The sequence below is a fragment of the Dama dama genome, chromosome 26, assembly GCF_033118175.1.
Source record: "Dama dama isolate Ldn47 chromosome 26, ASM3311817v1, whole genome shotgun sequence".
NCBI classification, from domain to species: Eukaryota; Metazoa; Chordata; class Mammalia; order Artiodactyla; family Cervidae; genus Dama; species Dama dama.
In genome coordinates this window covers 47,586,125-47,603,607 of record NC_083706.1, presented here as the reverse complement: position 1 = coordinate 47,603,607, position 17,483 = coordinate 47,586,125, and the positions used below count along the sequence as shown (strand labels likewise).

General features: G+C 39.1%; 1 protein-coding gene across 1 annotated transcript in view; it reads right to left on the bottom strand.

Moving 5' to 3' along the window:
* The window catches only part of ARID1B (AT-rich interaction domain 1B), a 416,979-nt gene that overhangs the window by 262,348 nt on the left and 137,148 nt on the right, over positions 1 to 17,483 (bottom strand). The window contains exon 7 of the mRNA XM_061130238.1: positions 1,386 to 1,496. Coding sequence (XP_060986221.1) covers positions 1,386 to 1,496 — 111 coding nt within the window. The remainder of the gene's footprint in view (positions 1 to 1,385; positions 1,497 to 17,483) is intronic.

The window sequence follows — 17,483 nt, the reverse complement described above, 5'->3', positions numbered from 1 at the left end:
ACAAACCTGTAAGGATGGGCTTATCTAAAACACTAAAAATCTTGAGTAGAAAAAAGTTGAATTCACTGTCCACCTTTCCAAGAGTCAATTTAAATTTCCTAAAGCCACAAGCCAATTTCCAAATATGCAGCAAATGTTGCATTTATCATCAGCAATCACATGCATTTGCAGGCACACCCACAGACACACACACACACTTCACCAAACTGCGGATTATCTGCTGAAGAGAAAAGTTTACAGCATAAAACAAGAGTCCGTTACTTTTTTCATTCCTTTAAAAACCAAATAACTAGACAACAAATATTTCAATGCAACTAAAAAAATGACCACAGTAAATTTTACGCACCTCCCACCATAGAAATAAAATCTGTAAAAATTAAGAGTTTCAAGTACATGTGCATCAGATGCAAAGATATTACATATCATGTAGCCTCTACTTACCTTCTATTCTAAGGCTACATGTAACTTAGAAATAGGTATGTCACATATAACATTCTTCACAAATGCTGGTTCTCAAATGTTTAGCAACAATATGATAAATCTTATTTAATGTAAACATATTTGAAATTCAAATTACAATCATGGCTAGTTTGAACTCCTACATTAAACACTCTCTCTTAATAGAGATTAAGCAATAACAATAATTCTAAAATAAAAACATTTTAACAAGAAAATAAATATAAAAATTTGCACACATATATTCTTTTAATTTATAAGGAAAACCTCATTTAAATAAGGTTGCCTATGAGAGGAAAAAGGAAAATTAAGCACAGATGAACTTTAAAGGAAATTAACATGTAACCTGTAACTCAGCTACTACCGTAGTCAACAGACCCAGTACAGTGATTTGCTAATGGAAATACCTATAAGCTGTATTTTCCAATTTTAAATTAAAATACTTTCTTTTGGATAAAAAAAGATTAAGTCATTTCTCATGACATAAAGTCTCTGAAGAAATTTAAACTACCACTGGACGCTTTATCTCATCATTTATATAATTTGCCAAATGGGAATTTCCTTTCCATTTAACTCTTACATAGATACCTCTGTTCTGAATCACTACCAGAAAGCAACATGTTATGCAAAGCACAACTGTACGACAGTAACATCTTTCTGCCACAAAACTTATCAGCCAAATAAAGGCTTCCAACTGGATTCAGAGATACCTACAGCATTGGACTCGAAGAGACCTACTAATGAAATAGACTTATTCAGAACTACACAGCTCCTTTAAGAAGGAAATGCACAAAAATTAATAAATCACAAATACATCTGAAATTTAGAAACTTCTCCCAAGTCTTAATATAAAGTACAATGAACAAAAGCAAATGCTCGTTTTAGAAATCTGTAACTCATTGCATTTCCAAATCAATTAATTGTCTTACTGGTAAACTTGATGGTCTTTCTTGTTGTATTAAGTTCAAGTCTTCATGGTTAGGTTTTCCAGAAGCCAGAGGAGGTTGAGACCTAGTTCCATAGCCTTCCTGAGACATATCCTAAACAAACACAAATATAAAGAAATATCTCAATGAATTATAAGCTTTTTTGGTAATTAAGATGAAGCAAAGGCTTATCACAAAGTATCAACTTACGTTACTTTAAGCAGACATATAAATGTAATTATCACTTCTCTAACACTTTCTCAGAAGCAAAAATAAAATACAAGAAGGCAGCATATCATCAAGAGCAAAAACATGTATAAATAACAATTAAATTTATTATGCAACCATACAAACTAAACACTGTATTTGAGTTTTGCAGGAAGGTGACAGTCAGTAAAAGATGGGAAAGAAAGCTAGCAATAACTAAACTCTTAAAACAGAGCAGACCAAAAGTTCACATTATTGTTTAATTTTTATTTTGGTTGAATTGCCTTTAATATTACCTTGAAACCGTTAAAATAATTAATGAAAACTTTATTATCAACTGACTTTTAAGATGTCCTCTCAATAACCCATAAAACAACACAGTTATTAAGCTGGCAATATCTTGAGGTTTCTACAAAACCAATAAACACTCATATATAGAATTACATATGTTCACATAGCATAGTTATCAAAGAACCATAATAAAGCATAAAACAGTAGTGGGGAAGAAAACACATTCAAAATCTACTGAAGTAGAGAAACTTATTATTAACATGGCCTTTCTGGCATCCTCTTGAATACTTTTCCAGGAGGAATTCTGCATGGTTTTAGTATTATGCTGAAATAATATTATACAAACCAAATATCACACCAAACTTACTGGATGTCAGCTCTCTAGTTGTTTAACTATGTACACTTAGTTACTAAACATTCTAGGCCCATTTACACCTGAAGTCAAATAGCAGGACAGAATGTAAAATGCTTATTATTGCATTTCTTAATTGGCACTGAAAGTTGAAGAACCAGTTTCTGACAGGGAAGAAAAAAAAGAACGGAAAATATCACTTGAAAATAAAATTCTCTTCTTTTCCCTGTCAGTTTAAATATGTGTTAGAATTAAAGAAACATTATATACAAGTTTTACTTCCCCTGTTAAATTCTCAAAATACTACTTTAGAAATTAATGGTAATGAGTTGAAACCCTATAAAAAGCTTCTGTTGCCCCACCCCTTTTTCACACAGTATCCACTTGAACTTACACAGCTTCTGAAGCCAAGAAACTTTGGACCAACAGCTGGTACTAAAAGTACACAAGCTGTACAAACTAGACTTAACTAGCGAAGTTTGGGTGCAGCCTGCCTTTAAAGAGGCTCTGAGGCAAAGAGCATGCCAACAATCTAGCATTTCCCAAGTAACTCCTTTTCCCTATACATAAATCCACACAACAGGTCAAGACATCTAACCTCTAACAGTAGTGCAGAATGCCCTACACTTTTAGAAGAGAATTACACCCAGTTGTCCAGGCTTTTATCTGATAACATTTAGGTGAGGTCTCGAGCACACGCAATCTGAGAATATTTAAAACAGTAGCTCTTCAATCAGGCTGCTGGTAGAGGGTAACAACTGTGGGGGACAAAAGCCAAGGCTGAAAGATGATTACCACTCATACACACACTCCACTTGCTCCTGGATCCCAGACTTTGATTTGTTACACAGACTTCCAACTGCATGTCCTGCAGGTTCCTTTAGATTAAGAGCAAAGATTTCAAAATCAAGCAGAGCACAAGGCCTCCATTCAGGGACCTTCATCCTGTTACAAAAACCCCAAGAAGGCGCAAGACAGCTTCACAATGGGCAAACAAATGAGCAGATCCCCACCTGTGCCTCAAACACACATGTGTGCACACGATTTATGGGTAGTGGTTAGATACTCGTTTTAGTAAACTGTTAATAAAGAGGAATGGGCAGGCTCACATGCCGTATGCTAATAAGTCTTTTAAATTTCATTTTCTCTTTGTAGCTAAATGAACTGATTTCTAAACAACTTGGAAAAGATCACTGCAACTACAGTAAACACACATTTTAAATTGTGTACTATCCCCTCTAAAATAAGCAACGCTGAATAGACTATGAAAGCCATCAGAAAATTTCACTATGACTTTACATTTCACTTTTTAAGGCTTAAAAGTTTAAACTAATTAGATTTCACAAAAGTCTCAAACACTATTCCTAACCACAAGAGGCTCTCAATTATTAAAAATAGATGGAAATACAACAAAAACAAAATTTAGTGAGAATCACTGAAAATGGAACCCGTTCTGCTTCAATTTATGTTTGAACATAAGGATTAATTTAATTGAGAGAACATCCAGAAAAGGTACCAAGTTTTACCCTAAAACAATCATCTATATATATCTTACACTGGGACTATAAAGTATACATTTGGCAGCTTTAATAAAGACACAAAAGTTACATCTCTTAACAAACCTGAGCTGTTTCCTCTTCAGAGCTATATTTATTTTCTGGTAGGTGCTTATTTTCATCTCAGGAAGAGTAAGTAGGAATAAGTAATTTAACAGACAACAAGAAGGCAATGTCAGTATCAAAAAATAAATACATCCAGCACTATATTTTATAAACTAATAACAACAAAGAACAGCCTTCATGCTTAACATATCACTGCAATCTCGGTTATTCACACATTTAAACCACTGCACACAAGCTTACACATAAGTTCACACATAGACTGTGACTGTGACAATACACAACTGTGACTATTTAAGAGAATACCGCACTATGATAATACTAGAGCACAAAGGAGCCACACAAGGAAGTGTGGTCTACCCTTCCAGAGTCCTTTATCAGTATTATTTCTTCATCTCACCCACAAGTTTTTCACTATTGATGGATTCTGGCTTTAACCTTCTTCATGTTATAGATAAAAGGTAAAACGGAGACTCACAAACAGCAAAAGTGTGAAAGGAGTTTGCCACAGGAGAGTGTACAATGTGTTTCTAAAGTTTTCACATTAGGTGTAACACTTTCACCACATGTCTAAACATTAATTATCTTGTATCACAACAAGTGCTGGAAAATTCTTAAAAGAGATGGGGATACCAGACCACTTGATCTGCCTCCTGCGAAACCTGTATGTAGGTCAAGAAGTAACAGTTAGAACTGGACAAGGAACAACAGACAGGTTCCAAATTGGGAAAGGAGTGTGTCAAGGTTGTGTATTGTCACCCTGTTTATTTAACATATGCAGAGTACATCATGCAAAATGCAGGGCTGGATGAATAACAAGTTGGAATCAAGAATGCCAGGAGAAACATCAATAACCTCAGATATGCAGATAATACCACTCTTACGGCAGAAAGCGAAGAGGAACTAGAGAGCCTCTTGATGAAAGTGAAAGAATAGAGTGAAAAAGTTGGGTTAAAACTCAACATTCAGAAAACTAAGATTTTGGCATCCGGTCCCATCACTTCATGGCAAATAGATGGAGAAACAATGCTCTAAAATCACTACAGATGCTGACTGCAGCCATGAAAGTAAAAGATGCATGCTCCTGGCAAGAAAAGCTATGACCAACTTAGCATATTAAAAAGCAGAGACATTACTTTGCTGACAAAGGTCCATCTAGTCAAAGCCATGGTTTTTCCAGTAGTCATATATGAATGTGAGAGTTGGACCGTAAAAAGAGCTGAGCACCAAAGAACTGATGCTTTTGAACTGTGGTGTTGGAGAAGGCTCTTGGAGGGTCCCTTGGACTGCAAGGAGTGCAAACCAATCAATCCTAAAGGAAATCAGTCCTGAATATTCATTGAAAGGACTAATGCTGAAGCTGAAGCTCCAATACTCTGGCTACCTGATGGGGAGAACTGACTCACTGGAAAAGACTCTGATGCTGGGAAAGACTGAGGGCAAGAGGAGAAGAGGATGACAGAGGATGAGATGGTTGGATGGCATCACCGACTCAGTGGACACAAATTTGAGCAAGCTCTGGGAGATGGTGAAGGATAGGGAAGCGCATGCTGCAGTCCATCGTGTGGCAAAAAGTCGGAAATGACTGAGCGACTGAACAACAACAAAACATTTAGTAAACATCTTGTAGGGACCACTCCCCTTGCTGCGTGCCTAACATCTCACAGTGTGAAGCGTGACCAGGAAGGAAACAGGAAGGAAACAGCAGTTATACTGTGTTATTGTGAGGAGGGATGAGACCAAAACTGTCACCTAGCTCTGGTATAACGGCCAAGAGCAGAAGTACTTCTGTTTCCTTCTATAATGAAATGAATAAAGTACTGATGGCAATATGAGACTATGAAGAGAATGCAGAATAAAATGTCAAGGACACTTTAAAAAACTCAAAACAGAAAAATATTCCCATGGCATGCATGACCTCAAAAGATACAAAGATACAAACAAAAGAACAGAAAGTTGTCCTCCTACTTTCCAGGAGTCTCTCAAAAAGGTTCCTGTTAATAGGCTGTTATTTACTGTTCCAAATTGTTCAAGGCACAACCAACTATGACGTGAATTTAAAACCCTTTTTCTTTCAAAACAATTGGGTGGATTTGTTCTGTACAGTTTATGCTGTGGTCCCCGAACAACAGATGTAATATATCTCCTTCTATATCTGCACCTAAATATCTATTCTTTTTCTTTTGTTACACAGTATTGTATTAATTCTGTGATTTATTTAACCAGTCCACTATTGATGGACATTTAGGCTGTCCCCATTCTTTCTCTACTTATTACAGCATTGTAATAAACATCCTTGTGCATACAACTTCAGGTGAAATACTTCTGTGGCATAAATCTCCATTGGCTTCCCTGGAGGCTCAGTGGTAAAGAATCCACCTGCCAAAGCAGAAAACTCAGGAGACGCTGATTTAATCCCTGGGTCAGGAAGATTCCCTACAGGAGGATATGACAAGCCACTCCAGTATTCCTGCCTGGGAAACCCCATGGACAAAGGAGCCTGGCAGACTGCAATCTATGGGGTCACAAGAGAGATGGACACAACTTAGCCACTAAATAACAACAACATAAGTCTCCACAAGGGGAATGTCTGCCAAAAGGCTGGCACATTTAAAATTTTGATGGAGGCTAGCAAAGTGATTTCAGCAAAAGAAGTGTCAAATTAGAGTCACAGTCCATCATTTTACTATACACATTTACCTTAGCATCACAATATGCCCAACCCCAGTACAGAAAGCAGCAAACTCACACCAGGAGAGAGGTGGGAGGACTGGTCATCGGCATTCATTTGCTTGGTCGTGTCCCATTCTTTGTGAACCAATGAACTGTAGCACTCTAGGCTTTTCTGTCCTTAACCATCTCCCAGAGCTTGCTCAAACCATGTCCATTGAGTTGGTGATGCCATTCAACCATCTCATCCTCTGGCGTCCCCTTTTCCTCCTGCCTTCAATCTTTCCCAGCATCAGGGTGTTTTGTAGTGAGTCAGCTCATGGCATCAGGTGGCCAAAAGTACTGGAGCTTCAGCTTCAACATCAGTCCTTCCAATATATTCAGGGTCGATTTCCTTTAGGAGTGACTGATGTGATTTCCTTGCAATCCAAGGGACTCTCAAGAGTCTTCTCCAACACCATAGTTCGAAGCAGCAGTTCTTCAGCCCTCAGCCTTCTTTATGGTCCAACTCTCACATCCGTACATGACTACTGGAAAAACTATAGCTTTGACTATACAGACCATCGTTGCCAAGGTGATGTGTCTGCTTTTTAATATGCTGTCTAGGTTTGCCATAGGTTTTCTTCCAAGGAGCAAGTGTCTTTTAATTTCATGGCTGCAGTCATCATGGGCTTTCCAGGCGGCACTAGTTGTTTAAGGAATCTGCCTGCCAACACAGAAGACATAAGAGACATGGGTTTCATCCCCAGGTATGGAAGATTCCCTGAAGGATGGGCATGGCAACCCACTCCAATATTCTTGCCTGGAGAATCCCATGGACAGAAGAACTTGGTGGGTGACAGTTAAGAGGGTCACAAAGAGTCGGACACCACTGAAGTGACTTGGCACACACATGTAGTCACTGTCCGCAGTAATCTTAGAGATGAAGAACTTAAAATCTATTACTGCTTCCACTTTTTCTCCATTTGCCAGGAAGTTATGGGACTCAATGCCATGATTTTAAGTTTTCTGAGTGTTGAGTTTTAAGCCAACGTTTTCACTCTTTACGTTCTCCCTCATCAAGAGGCCCTTTAGCTTCTCTTCACCTTCTGCCATCCGAGTGGTGTCATCTGCAAATCTGAGGTTGTTGACATTTCTCCTGGCAATCTTGATCCCACCTTGTGATTGATCCAACCCAGCATTTCCATGATACACTCTGCACAGAAGTTAAATAAGCAGGGTGACAATATACAGCCTTGTAGTACTCCTTTCCCAGTTTTGAACCATCCATTGTTTGATGGCCAGTTCTAACAACTGCTTCTTGACCTGCATACAGGTTTCTCAGGAGACAGGTAAGGTGGTCTGGTATTCCCAGCTCTTTAAGAATTTTCTACAGTTTGTTGTGATAAACACAGTCAAAGGCTTTCGAGTAGTCAATGAAGTATAAATAGATATTTTTCTTGAATTCTCTTCCTTTCTCTATGATCCAACAAATGTTGGCAATTTAATCTCTGGTTCCTCTGGTTTCTAAATTCAGCTTAAACTTCTGGAAGTTCTTGGTTCGTGTCCTGCTGAAGCTTAGTTTGAAGCATTTTTAGCATTACCATGCTAGCATGTGAAATGAGCACAATCACACGCTAGTTAGAACATTCTTTGACATTGCCCTTCTTTGGGACTAGAATAAGAACTGACCTTTTCTAGTCCTATAGCCACTGCTGAGTTTTCCAAATTTGCTGATATATTGAGTGCAGCACTTTCACAACATCATCTTTTAGGATTTTGAATAACTCAGCTGGAACTCCATCATCTCCACTAGCTTTGTTTGTAGTGTTGCTTCCCAAGGCCCACTTGACTTCACCCTCCAGGATGTCCGGCTCCAGATGAGCGACCACACCATGATGGTAATCTGGGTCTTTAATATAGTCCTTCTGTGTATTCTTACCATCTCTTCTTAATTTCTTTTGCTTCTGTTATGTCCTTACAGTTTCTGTCCTTTATCATGCCCATCTTTGTATAAAATGTTCCCTTGGTACCTCCAATTTTCTTGCAGATATCTCTAGTCTTTCCCATTCTATCTTTTCCTCTATTTCTTTGCATTGTTCATTTAAGTATGCCTTCTTATCTCTCCTTGCTATTCTCTGCAACTTTGCATTCAGTTGGATATATCTTTCCCTTTCTCCCTTGCAATTACCTAAATTTAAAATATCCTTTGCAAAAAGAAAGCAATGTAAACCTATAAACTATCCACTTTGAGAATGGTGCAATCAACCACCCCCTTGCCTCCTCAGGAATGCCCTAATGGAAATATTATTAACTAGGACAGATGACATTTCAGGCAGGTCTATGACAGGTACTGTGTCCAGTCCACGTTTACAATAACCCAGGAGAGAGGCCCTATTAACTATCATCTTGTTTTTCAACATGAGGAAACAAAACCTTAAGCAATTTGCACAGGTAGTGTCTGAGCACACTGCTAGTATCTCAACGTGATGGACTAATATTCCTTTCTCCCCTAACTGCACTCTACAAGCAACTGGAAGGTTCAAGTACTATCCTGAGGATTGGATGTAATTAATCTTAACTTTTTAAAGGTATTATCCTAGGCTTCCACTTATTCTCCTACATTACCTTTTCAAAAATTATTAATCTTAAGCATTTTATATGTGGAACACTTCCAAAATATTAAATTATGATATGAAAAGAAATGTTAACATTTCAAACTCCCCACAAATCTGAATACAAAGCCACTCAACATATGACTCATTATCATCAACTAGTTGTTTAAGGTCCACAGGCTGATGGAAAGCAAAGTAAAAGACCCATTTGCCTCCTCAGGTTATGTTTAAGGGTCTTCTGCTGGTTCCTTTCTTTCACCCAAAGATTCCATATTGAGCCCTGGATGGTGATGATTCTTGAATCTCTACCTCAAGTCCGCTGTATTTTTACTGTATTTTGAAGGAGTCCCTTGTGCTCGCATCAAGGAACGACTCTCCTAACTGTCGTCCTCAACTCTGACCTCCTTCCTTCAGGTTATCACCTGGTCAAGGGTGTTCCCATCCACAAGGGACTTCTCAGAGCCATCCCACATTCCTTATCTCCTTCATGACTGAAATACCTGTGCCACATGAGCAATCCTAAAAGCACTGTCAGGTCCATCCCCTTCATCCTTCCTCCAGCTGCCAGCCCCTTTCCGCCACAGCTTCTTGTTCGCTACACCATGAGAGCCGACTTGCTAAAATGCAAACGGCCACAGTGTGCTCATGCGTGGAGAGGCCTCCTCCAAGACGCCCAGAGAATGAGGCCCAGAGGCCTCAGTCCGGTAGAGAAAAGCCCGCCAGCCTCCAGCTGCCACCGCAGGGCCGTCTCCACCTTCTCGGGGGCCCACAGCAAGTCCTCAGCTTCACCCACCGGCTCGCTCGGAGACTCCCAGGGGCCACCTGTCTGCACATCCAACACACTTGGTCCGGGTGGACGCCTTTCCAGCTGTGTCTGCAAAGCATCTCTATCTTCAAGATCCTGCCAGAAGTTAATTCTTCCATTCCCCCAAACAACTATCTCACACCGACTTCTGATGTACTCTTAAAATACAGCATTATAAATTAATTATCTGTTTGCATATCTCCCGATCTGGACTCTTACTTCCTCTTGGGTTCCCAGCACTGACCACTGACAGGTACTCAAAAGCCTGGTGAATTACTGACTTAATGCCTTCTAAGAGCTTACATTTAGAATTAGACACAGCAATACAAAAATAAATGTATGAGGACAAACATAAAACTGAACAAAACTTGGGCTCATGTCCAAGAATATTTATCATGTTAACAGCTACCCTGCCTGGTAGCAATGTGCTATATAAAACACATTTTGCTATTTGTTACTGGCAGTCTTAAGGCAAAAAGATGACTACAAAAAAATGTAGTAAAAATACTGGAAATTACGAGGGAGGGAGGGAAAAGACTCTCATGAGTATCAGTGGTGCCATCAAAAATGGGAAACATCAAGACATCCTTTACGTCCCAATGAACAAAACAGCAATGAAATATTCTTGCAGGAAATAAAAAAATCTGATAATGAACTCAGTAAGGGGTTTCCAGGTGTCACAGTGGTAAAGAAACTGCTTGCCAATGCAGGAGGTACAAGAGACATGGGTTCGATCCCTGGGTTTGGAAGATCCCTTAAAGAAGGAAACGGCAACCAGCTCTAGTATTCCTGCTTTGAAAATTCCATGGACAGAGGAGCCTGGTAGGCTTACAGTCCATGGAGTCGCAAAGAGCTGGGCACACTGACTCTGAGTGTGCACACAGGTGCTTGATAAAGCCTTGTATTTCGAACTATCGATTTATAGGAAATTAAAAAGGACCAAAAGATACATTAAACCATAACTAATCAATCAGCAAATCTCAAACTGTAGGAACTTCTACCAGAAAAAAGACCTAGTTTCTTCAACAAATAAATTGTAACAGTAAAAAGGAAAGGAGAGAGGGAGAAAGACGAGAAGAAATTAACAGGAAAACAACAGATATGAAAAGGTATTAAAATAAAGATTTTATTTCGATCTTGATTCAAACTACCCCATACTATAAATAAAACAAAAACATTTAATCCAGTTATGTTCAGTTCAGTTGCTCAGTCGTGTCTGACTCTTTGCGACTTCATGGACCACAGCACACCAGGCCTCCCTATCCATCACCAACTCCCAGAGCTTGCTCAAACTCATGTCCATTGAGTCGGTGATGCCATCCAACCATCTCATCCTCTTTCGTCCCCTTTTCCTCCTGCCTTCAATCTTTCCCAGCATCAGGGTCTTTTTCAATGAGTCAGTTCTTCGAATCCGGTTGCCAAAGTATTGGAGCTTCAGTTACAGCATCAGTCCTTCCAATGAACATTCAGGACTGATTTCCTTTAGGATGGACTGGTTTGACCTCCTTGCAGTCCAAGGGACTCTTCAAGAGTCTTCTCCCAATACCACAGTTCAAAAGCATCAATTCTTCGGCACTCAGCTTTCTTTATGGTCCAACTCTCACATCCATATGTGACTACTGCAAAAGCCATAGATTTGACTATTTATGAAACTACTGGAAATTTGAGTATTGGATAATTGGTATGAAAAAATAATTTTTAAATGTGATAACTGTATTATGTTGGTTTCTTTTTTAAGCCCACTTTTTTTTTTTAGATAAAACTATATGTTGAAATATTGACAGATTAACTGATACAATATCTGGGATTTACTTCAAAATAATATTGAGGTCAGGGATTTGGGGGTAAAAGAAGAAAAGGTTTACATACAACAAAACTAGCCATATAATTATTGAAATCTGAGTGACGGGTTAATGGGGCCCATTATACTTTCAACTACTTCTGTTAATTGTTTGAAAATGTCCATTTAAAGGAAAATGGAGATAACGGTATGAAAGACAAATTCAGGAGTCCAGCATTAGGGTGAGACTGTGGTGCTGACTGACACTGGGCTTCACCTGAAAGACTTACAGTCTTTCTGACTATAACTTCTGAATTGGTCCCTTGCCTTCAGCCCTCAGTCTCCAAAATAGCCCATTATGCACTGAGCATTTAATCTTTCAGTTTCTTTTTTTAAAACTTTTTATTATTAAACAATATTGTAATAGTTTCAGTGAACAGGGAAGGGGCTCAGCCATACATATACTTGTATCCATTCTCTCCCAAACTTCCCTCCCATCCAAGCTGCCATATAATATTGAGCAGAGTTCCATGTGCTATACAGTAGGTCCTTGCTGGTGATCCATTTTAAACATAGCCGTGTGTACATGTCCATCCCAAACTCCATAACTATCCCTTCCATCCCTTCTACACGTCCGTCCTTCCCCAGGAAAACCACAGTTTGTTCTCTAAGTCTGAGAGTCTGTTTCTGTATTGTAAGTTAAGTTCATTTGAATCATTTCTTTTTAGACTACACAATATAAGTGATGTCATTGGATATTTCTCCTTCTCTGGCAGCCTTCAGTTTCTTAACCCATTTTATCTTTAATATGTTCACTGTACTATTTAATCTTAAGTGTCTTTAAAAAAAAAAATCTCCATAATCTTAACCAAATTAACCTTGCCAGTTTCATCTTCCCCTCCTTACTTCTGACTTAGTGACCCTTTCTGGACCTCACCTACTGATCAAGCTGCCCTCCTTGCCTAAGTCTGATGCTCTCCACTAACTCTGACCCACCCTCTTAAAGGCCCAGTTTCCAATTTCACTGACTCCAAGATGCCTCTTCCAGCCACAAATCTCGCCAAACACCATGAACACTTGAGTCAAACCCACCCAAGCTCAAATTTCAATCTGGACTTCTCACTAGCTGTGCAACCTGAAAAAACTCCTGAGTTCAATCTCCTACTCTGGAAACTGAACTGGACTGAGTGAAGCTAACGGGGCTCAGGGTTGAGTGTACGGGGCACAGCTTGTATAGTTTGGGCACACAATACTTCAGGAATAGGAACTGAATGGTTTTGTTTTTTTTTAACGTACCATGACTGGTTATGTTTTAGGATAATGGTAAGTGACTTTAATTCTAAGTCCATATCAATATTTTCCCCTGCATCTTCCTTTATCCTTGCTCCAAAAATCTTTTATATTCGATTAAAAAAATCATAGGTCTTTTTTCAAAGTTCAAATGGTTTTTCACTGCTACTGATTTCATAGGCTTATAAGACTCTAAGCTTATAGTAAAACCTTATTATCTGTAATATACTATATTTAATATACTATATTTACTGATGAGTCCGAAGGCTAGGTTCAGAATATCATTTATTTTCTATTAATTTAAAGAATAATTATTTCATTTTAAAAACTTTTTGAAAAGGAACAGGGTTGTCCAAACTGCTTTACAATATTTTCTTTCTGATGAGTCTCATTCAGTTCAGGTCAGGTCAGTCGCTCAGTCGTGTCTGACTCTTTGCGACTCCATGGACTGCAACACGCCAGCCCTCCCTGTCCATCACCAATTCCTGGAGTTTACTCAAACTCATGTCCATCACGGTAGTGATGCCATCCAACCATCTCATCCTCTGCTGTCCCCTTCTCCTCCTACCTTCAATCTTTCCCAGCATCAGGATCTTTTCAAATGAGTCAGTTCTTCGCATCAGGTAGTCAAAGTACTGGAGTTTCAGCTTCGGCATCAGTCCTTCCAGTGAATATTCAGGACTGATTTCCCTTAGGACTGACTAGTTTGATCTCCTTGCAGTTCAAGGGACTCTCAAGAGTCTTCTCCAACACCACGGTTCAAACAAAAGCATCAATTCTTTAGCACTCAGCTTTCTTGATAGTCCAACTCTCACATCCATACATGACTACTGGAAAAAGCATAGCCTTGACGAGACAGACCTTTGTTGGCAAAGTAATATGTCTGCTTTTTAACATGCTGGAATCATGCTAAATCAAACATGCTGTCTAGGTTGGTCATAACTTTCCTCCCAAGGAGTAAGCATCTTATAATTTCATGGCTGCAGTCACCATCTGCAGTGATTTTGAAGACCAAGAAAATAAAGTCTGTCACTGTTTCCACTGTTTCTCCATCTATTTGCCATGAAGTGATGGGACCAGATGCCATGATCTTAGTTTTCTGAAAGTTGAGTTTTAACCCAACTTTTTTACTCTCTTCTTTCACTTTCATCAAGAGGTTCTTTAGTTCTTCTTCACTTTCTGCCCTAAGAGTGGTGTCATCCGCATATGTGAGGTTATTGATATTTCTCCCGGAAATCTTGATTCCAGCTTGTGCTTCCTCCAGCCCAGCGCTTCGCATGATGTACTCGTCACAGAAGTTAAATAAGCAGGGTGACAATGTACAGCCTTGTACTCCTTTCCCTATTTGGAACCAGGCCATTGTTCCATGTCCAGTTCTAACTGTTGATTCATGACCTGCATACAGATTTGTCAAGAGGCAGGTTCAGGTGGTCTGGTATTCCCATGTCTTTAAGAATTTTCCAGTTTATGGTGATCCACACCGTCAAAGGCTTTGGCATATTCAATAAAGCAGAAATAGACATTTTTCTGGAAATCTCTTGCTTTTTCCAATGATCCAGTGGATGTTGGCAATTTGATCTCTGATTCCTCTGCCTTTTCTAAATCCAGCTTGAACACCTGGAAGTTCACAGTTCACATAATGTTGAAGCATGGCTTGGGGAATTTTGAGCATTACTTACTAGTATTGTGAGATGAGTGCAATGGTGCGGTAATTTGAGCATTCTTTGGCAATGCCTTTCTTTGGGATTGGAATGAAAATTGACCTTTTCCAGTCCTGTGGTCATTGCCGAGTTTTCCAAATTTGCTGACATACTGAGTGCAGCACTTTCACAGCATCATCTTTTAGGATTTGAAATAGCTCAACTGGAATTCCATCACCTCCACTAGCTTTGTTTATAGTGATGTTCCCTAAGGCCCACGTGACTTCACATTCCAGGATGTCTGGCTCTAGGTGAGTGATCACCCCATGGTGATTATCTGGGTCATGAAGATCTTTTTTGTATAGTTCTTCTGTGTATTGTTGCTACCTCTTCTTAATATCTTCTGCTTCTGTTAGGTCCATACCATTTCTGTCCTTTATTGTCCTATATTCTTTGCATGAAATGTTCCCTTGGTATTTCTAACTTTCTTGACGAGATCTCTAGTCTTTCCCATTCTATTGTTTTCCTCTATTTCTTTGCACTGATCACTTTCTTATCTCTTCTTGCTATTCTTTGGAAATCCGCATTCAAATGGGTGTATGTTTCCTTTTCTCCTTTGCTTTTCGCTTCTCTTCTTTTCTCAGCTATTTGTAAGGCCTCCTCAGACAACCATTTTGCTTTTTTGCATTTCTTTTTCTTGGGGATGGTCTTGATCTCTGTCTCCTGTACAATGTCACAAATCTCTGTCCATAGTTCTTCAGGTACTCTGTCTATCAGATGGAATCCCCCAAATTTATTTCTCACTTCCACCATATAATTGTAAGGGATTTGATTGATAGATAATAGATCCTCACTACAATTGTGCCCTGCCATCAACAAGAACCTTACTACAACACAGGACCTACCAGTGCTCCTGAGGCGGCAGCTGCCCCTACACATGCAGTGAAGAGGACCCTGAGAGGAGGAGATTAGAGAGAGGCCCGCCAGTGGGAGCAGCTGCCTCCCCTACGCTCATCAAGTTAGGACCCTGGAGGCCACTACTCTGGCATTCAAGACTTAATAAAATCCTTTCTTGTATTCTATTTTTTGCAAGAACTTCTTCCTAAACTAACAAGAAGTCAAAAGGAAAAAAGGAAGCCATATGGTTGCCTAAATTTCACTTCTCCTAAAATACTGAAGAGAAACATGAAGATACTCAAGAGCTAAGGACTAAAGTAACTAAAATTTTTAATAGATCAATTTACTTTATTAAACTCACAAAGTAAATGAGCCACAGTAAATATTTGGGTGTGCTTTTTATAGAGAATAACAGTATATGTAATAATAATACACATAGCAAAAAAGAAAAGCCAGCTTTATAACTTACCTCTTCAAGAATCCCCTTATCCATAAAACCAAGATATAGAACTGTCTCCAAAAGTCACACTAATGATTAAAGGAGAGACTAAGCATAAGCACTGTGCTTGTCACATTTAAATGTTCAACAAATGTCAGCTATTGTTGTTTCCATTATCTAAAACCACATTTAAGAATAAGACTAAAAATTTTCACTGAACCCACTGGGAGTTTATCTGGTGGTGACCATGGGCCGCTGACAGCAGCAGCTAGTGATTATGTAACGTTTACTATTCACCAGGCACTCTTCAGAGTGCTTTACTCACTGAGTAAACGCTTATGGTCTTGACATCAACTCCACGAAGTTAAGTACTTTTCTCAGATGAAGAAACTGAGGCACAGAGGTTGAGTAACTCACCCAAGGTCCAAACTATAGAGTCAGAAACTCTTGAGTATGAGTTCAACAATCTGTGTTTTAACAAGCCTTCTGGGAGATTCTAATGTTCACTAAAATCTGAAAAACCCTGGGTTAACAAATGCAAAAGCCCGTATCAGTGATTTTAAAGGCTTGAATACCAGCCTATCTCTGGAACAAAATGTATTTCTACTGTAAACAGCAATAACGATGGCAGTAAACCCTTCAGATTAAAATAGAATCAGGAGCAAAACCAAGCCCCACCACATTCAGGCATCACTTGCTATATGACCTGAGGGGTATTATTAACATGATATATGAGGTAATATCCATCCACCATGGTAGAGTAAAAGACACTGGAAAGCACTGGTAGAGCTTCTGCTCTCCAATGGGTCTCAAAGTTGGGAATGCATCAGAATTGCCTGTCAGAGTTAAATGCAGACTCCCAGGTTCCCTCCTCATCACCCTCCACACCCCAGAACTATTTTGGTGTAAAGAACTTACTTGAGTCTAGGGCCATACCACCCTGAACACACCTGACAGTGTCTGATCTCGGAATCTAAGCAGGGGTGGACCCAGTTAGTACTTGGATGGGAGAACTTACTTGAGCAGACACTCCAGGTGATTCTGATGCAGACAATTCCTCAATTTTTTTTTTTTTACTTTTTAGAAAACCACAGATGTATACTTATCCAATGGATCCCCTTTACTTCAACCTCCATCCTTTCTTCACCTCCCCAAGGCTAATGCAAAGAGACATGAATACATTCCTCTCCCCTAAAGTCAAGCACTCTTGAGAAAAATCAGTCAGTGATCCGAACCTGGTTCTGCTATCCTTACAGAAAAAAGGTGGTCATTGCCCACGCTAGCAATACAATTCTGAAAGTAATCTGATGTTTCAAACATCTACAGATAATCATCTTCCAGAAAACAAATACGTGAAGCTTGTTACTCTAAGAATTTTTAAAATCAAAGATATTAATGAAGGAAGAATTTTAATGCTATACATGTAAGTTATGTTTTACTTTATTTTCTGTACTTCAATAAATTGAAATGAGCATTAAAAGACAAATGAAGACAGCTGAGAGCAGCAAAAAGCAATC